General features: G+C 36.2%; 1 protein-coding gene across 1 annotated transcript in view; it reads left to right on the forward strand.

Annotated features, from left to right (window-relative positions):
• The window catches only part of RP2 (RP2 activator of ARL3 GTPase), a 44,881-nt gene extending 41,553 nt beyond the window's left edge, over window positions 1–3,328 (forward strand). The window contains exon 5 of the mRNA XM_054471007.2: window positions 675–3,328. Within this exon, the coding sequence (XP_054326982.1) occupies window positions 675–758 (84 nt within the window). The 3' untranslated portion in view covers window positions 759–3,328. The remainder of the gene's footprint in view (window positions 1–674) is intronic.
• The last annotated feature ends 2,672 nt before the right edge of the window (window positions 3,329–6,000 follow it).

Here is a 6,000-nt window from a genome sequence, read left to right on the forward strand (position 1 = left end):
CCAGGAGTTCAAGACCAGTCTGGGCAACATAGTGAGACTCTACAAAAAGTAAAACAAACAAACAAAAAAAACTAGCTAGGCATGGTGGTGCACACCTGTAGTCCCAGCTACTTGGGAGGCTGAGGCAGGAGAATCACTTGAGTCCAGAAGTCTAGGCTGCAGTGAGCCATGATTGCACTACTGCACTCCAGCCTGGGCAACAGAGCAAGACTCTGTCTCAAAAATAAATAAAATAAAATAAAATAAAATAAAAAATAGTAATATGTCTTTAGCAGCTTTGAAAGGGATAATCTCAAGTTTTGCTGCTCAGACTACTGAGATTATTATTAGAAAATAGAAGAAACAAAGAGTTTAAGTGACTCTTATTCAGTAGCTTCCATAATATTGAGTGTTGTAAAAGTCCAGATGTAATAAGATACAACTCAAGTATTATGAAAGCAGAGACCTTAATTATATAAGTGCTTCCAAAAGAGCTTAATTTATATTATAGCTATTCAAAGTGTATTATATGAATTCTAAAGAAAATCTACAGATTAAATATTGTCACTATAAATGATGTACTTGAACTTCTTTTGAATAATTAGCTTGGGACTTTGTTCTGTGGAGAACATGGGCTTTGGCATTCTGAAGTACTTGGTACTTATTTTTATTTTTTAACTTTCTATTTAAAATAGATGTTTGTATCTGAAAGCAAGGAGACGGCATCTGGAGATGTAGACAGCTTCTACAACTTTGCTGATATACAGATGGGAATATGAAGTGCAATGTGGAACCAGGACTTGGTATTAAGCCTTTCCCAACTTGTGAATATAGAATTTGATAATATACTTTTGTGTATTAGCAATGGTTTTTACTAATGCTAAAACTGTTAAAGTTTATTTTTTAATAAATTGTTGACTATTACATCATTTACTTGAGGTTCAAAAATAATTCATTTTAAATTAAGTAGTTTTAATCAGCTTAAAAGCTATTTAACCCATTTTAATAAGCTTGCAGTTTTGTTTCTCTGCATATGATATTCTTATTAGAAAATAGAAGTAGCTAACAGTTTATTATTTTAATCCTATTTAAATGTTCTTTCAAATCTCTAATAATTTAAACTTTCCTCAGTGCTCCATGATACTTTTTTTGAGACTCCATATCATTGCTTATTTTACCGTTTTCAATTTAGAGGGATTTGTTACTAGTCGATCAATTAGAATGAACCTATGCACATTTTTATGTACACATATCCAGTTATATAATTGCTTCCTAGTTGCATTATATGGCAAACGAGATTTTGTACATGGAGTTGACATAATACTTTGTAAATTGAATTTTTTAAAGAAATAGGCATTTGATAACCAGCTTGGCAAGTAACTCTACTAACAGATGTTGGTATAGCTATTTAAAGACTACTTCATAAGTAGTATGATTATTTGAATAAATTACACATTGTTTAGTTTTTTAATGCAACTGCTATATGACTCTTCTGCTTCCTGATAAGAAAAGGTATATGCAATGCTAAAACTGTAGAAGCCCAATCACCAGCAGTTTTTAAAAAGGTGATAACTTTTATTAGCTCTTGTGGGCTATCAAGAGAATTAGAACAAAACCTTGTGACTTTTAGGTAAGAAATAGGCATGATGATAAGCTATGCAGATTATTAAAAAGCTTGATACATTTGATTTTTTGTTAATATGCCATTCATATCAAGTAATGTTCAAGTATGATAAAATTATTTTGGTTGCTTTAAAGCACTGTTTCCCAAATCTACCTGATCATAATAATTTACCAGGAAGCAGAGGAGAGCTACTTGTTTAAAAATCCACATTCTTGGACCCAATCCTCACATGCACGGATTCAGTCTTCAGGGGAAACTCTGTTTTAAGGGGTATGTTGTAATCTAAAGTAATTGGTTCAGGAGGTGTCAATAGGTTGAACTTGTGAGAAGGCACTGAATCTGCCATCCACATCACATATAGCAGCTATTATGAAATCAGCTTTCATAGGCCTATTTTTAAAAGGAATCTGAAATTTAATTCTATTTTGATAAAACTAAGACTGAAAATAACCACTTGTAAACATTCCTATGATTGTTACTAAAATGTATTTTCATGTTTAAAATGTTTTTGGATATTTTTGGGTTAATAACTACTACATTGAATTGCATGTTAAGGTGCAGAAATAATACATTAAAAGATTTTCACTTTAATTAGTAATATTGAGCGCTCACCCTGTGCGTGGCCTTGTGCTAACCATTAGCACTGCATCATTTCAATTCTTTTATAAGGGCATTCAATACTACAAAATCAATATGATTTCATAAGGTGCAAATAAAAGTTGGTGACAGATTTAATATAATTTTGATCACAATTTACAAATGATCTTTGCAAATAGTGGTCAGAGGGCATTAGTTTTTCCCTTAGTTAAGCTAAATTAAAGGGACTCCATCCTGTTATGATTATATTATTATTATTATTACTTTTGAGGTGGAGTTTCACTCTTGTTGCCCAGGCTGGAGTGCAATGGCGTGATCTCGGCTCACCACAACATCCGCCTCCTGGGTTCAAGCGATTCTCCTGCCTCAGCCTCCTGAGTAGCTGGGAGTACGGGCATGCACCACTACACCTGGCTAATTTTTGTATTTTTAGTTGAGATGGGGTTTCTCCATGTTGGTCAGGCTGGTCTTGAACTCCTGACCTCAAGTGATCCGTCCACCTTGGCCTCGCAAAGTGCTGGGATTACAGGTGTGAGCTACAGCGCCCGGCCATGATGATATTATTAAACACCATTATTCACATTGAAAATAATAACAATACTTTTTGTTTTTCAAAAATAAAATGCAATGTTATATAAAGCTATAAACTGAGTTCTTTATGATATTTGAGCAACAACTCAGGAATATAACATATAAGGGAGATGTTAATTTAAAATTTTCCACTACACTTATTGTCTATTAACCAAAGCTTAAAATTTTGTATTCTTCAGTTAGATAAGACCTTTTACCCATTTAGTTTGTCTTTAAGGACAGTCATTTGGCTTCTGAATGTTTGAAACGATTTTAAAAAATAAGTAGTGCTATGGTGGTTGTTTCTATAATTCTAACCTTTGATAGTAATCAGAATGTATTACATTTCATTTCTGAATAGCTTCTGAATTTATGAAAAATTATTAACAATGAAAAATTGGTAATTTTATTGTTATATGTGTTTAAATATTATATTAGCTTATTTCTCTTGCATTAATAGTACTGCTGTTTTTTTGCTTCTTTATGTCTAGCTTTTATATGTAATTTATCTAGTGTTTATAAAATGTGATTTGTAATAAATGTTAAAATGAAAATGGCTGCAATGGTTTGGATATGGTCTGTTTGTCCCCACCAAAGCTCATGTTGAAATTTGATCCCCAGTGTGGCAGTGTTGGGAGATGGGGCCTAGTGGGAGGTGTTTGAATTATGCAGCCCAATCCCTCCTGAATGGCTTGGTCCTGTCTCTAGAGAGACTGGATTAGCTCCCTTGAGAGTGAGTTGCTATAAAGCAGGGTTATAAAGCCCTCAGGGTTTCCTTCTCTTTGCTAATGTCCACTTCCCCATTAACCTTCTCCACAATGTTGTGATGTAGCACAAAAGCCTTCACCAGAAGCCAGAGCCATGCCCTTGAACCTCTCAGCCTACAGAACCCCTTTTCTTTATAAAGAACCTCTTTTCTTTAAGAGAGCCTACAGAACCTCTTTTTCTTTTTTCTTTCTTTATTTATTTTTTTGAGACGGAGTCTCCTTCTGCCGCCCAGGCTGGAGTGCAGTGGCGTGATCTCAGCTCACTGCAACCTCCACCTCCCAGGTTCAAACGATTCTTCTTCCTCAGCCTCCCGAGTAGCTGAGATTACAGGCACATGCCACCACGTCCAGCTAATTTCTGAATTTTTAGTAGAGATGGGGTTTCCGCCATGTTGGCTAGACTGGTCTCGAACTCCTGACCTCCAGTGATCCACCCGCCTTGGCCTCCCAAAGTGCTGGGATTACAGGCGTGAGCCACCTCGCCCGGCCCAGAAACTCTTTTCTTTATAAATTACCCAGTTTTAGACATTCTTTTATAGCAACCTGAAATGGACTGATAAAATGACTTACCACTAAGAGCACTCTATAACATGCATTTACTCATACATGTGCCAAAACTTGACGTAATTTTTTAAATATTAAATGTAAAATGCTGTAATCTACATCTTATGTTAATGAGGTATGAGCTGTGAGCTGTGTGTGTGTGTGTGTGTGTGTGTGTGTGTGTAAGACACTGGAGCAATGCGAAGGAAGTAGAAAACCTATTTTAATCTAAGGAATTTCCAATATAATGCTTCCTTTGCTAAAAGGTATTTTATTTTGAATGTTATTATGAATGGATAGTAAGATTAGGTATCTTTCTCTTCCATATTTAACAAAAATAGTGATACACTTTCAGGTTTATACAAATGGACCTTATTTTAAAATTACAAATTTTCCAGTCTTTTGTACCCAACTTCTCCCTCTCCTAGCCCATAAATCAGAAGGACTGAAACAACTGCAGATTGATTAGTTTTTAAAATAACATTTATTATTTTTATAAAGGTTCTGCATGTACATTTGCAGCATTTGGAGCACTGAGAAAAAACATGCACAAGACAATAACAAAAATTATTTTTTATTGGATAATTTTTTTTTAAGTAGTGACAGCCTGGATTATTGGGTAATTTTTTTTTTTCTGAGATGGAGTTTCACTCTTGTTGCCCAGGCTGGAGTGCAATGGCACGATCTTGGCTCACTGCAACCTCCGCCTCTTGGGTTCAAGTGATTCTCCTGCCTCAGCCTCCTGAGTAGCTGGGATTACAGACGCATGCCACCATGCCCAGCTAACTTTTGTATTTTTAGTTGAGACAGGGTTTCACCATGTTGGCCAGGCTGGTGTCAAACTCCTGACCTGAGGTGATCTGCCCACCTAGGCCTCCCAAAGTGCTGGGATTACAGGCATGAGCCACTGCGCCCAGCCAGATTATTGGATAATTCTTGATGTTTAAAATTTGTTTTTCTCATTTAAAAGGGACATACTTAGTTGTTTGTTTGTTATTGTTTTGGAGACGAAGTTTTGCTATGGAGTGCAGTGATGCAGTCTCGGCTCACTGCAACCTCTGCCTCCTCAGTTCAAGCAATTGTCCTGGCTCAGCCTCCCGAGTAGCCGGGATTACAGGTGCACACCACCATGCCCGGCTAATCCAGCTATTTTTTGTATTTTTAGTAGAGATGGGGTTTTACCATATTGGCCAAGCTGGTCTGAAACTCCTCACCTCAAGTGATCTGACTGCCTTGGCCTCCCAAAGTGCTGGGATTACAGGCGTGAGCCACCGCACCTAGCCATACTTAACCATTCTCTATACAAAGAGAAAGTATTGTAATTAGGGTATGATCACTCCTTCGAAACTCATTCTAGAAAATATTTTATCCTTTAAAGCTACAACACGAAGAAAGCTAAACTTCATTTGAATTTTCATAATAGAAATCTTTTTTGTGAAAATGGAGTCATTCACTGCTGACTTCTTTTTTGGTAGATGGGGTGGGGTAATAAGCCTTTAAAATACTTCACCTCTTTCCTTATGTATTTTGGTTCTTAGTGGCAAGCTCCAGCAAGATGTTCAGAAATAGCAATTTCTTCCTTTTCTAGTGTTTTAGTGCTTTCCTGGTGAGGGCTGTTTCTCACCTATAAAAACTGTGAGCATAAGTCATACACAGCCCCACCATTCTCACCTTGGCTTGGATCCTCCCTCTGGGGCCCGCCTTCACTCTTTCAGTTTTATCTGGTCCACTCCTAATTGGACTAATGAAAATTAACTTGCAAATTGTGTGACAAGTAATTAACTGATGTTTGTAAAGTGCCTTGAAAATGAAAGGTACTTTATAAATATTAAGCATTATTGTATGAAAGGTACTTTATAAATATTAAGCATTATTGTGCTGAGCAAAATGAGTACAGTAGGACTCCCTACTTATCTGCAG

This window comes from Pongo pygmaeus, chromosome X (genome assembly GCF_028885625.2).
Source record: "Pongo pygmaeus isolate AG05252 chromosome X, NHGRI_mPonPyg2-v2.0_pri, whole genome shotgun sequence".
NCBI classification, from domain to species: Eukaryota; Metazoa; Chordata; class Mammalia; order Primates; family Hominidae; genus Pongo; species Pongo pygmaeus.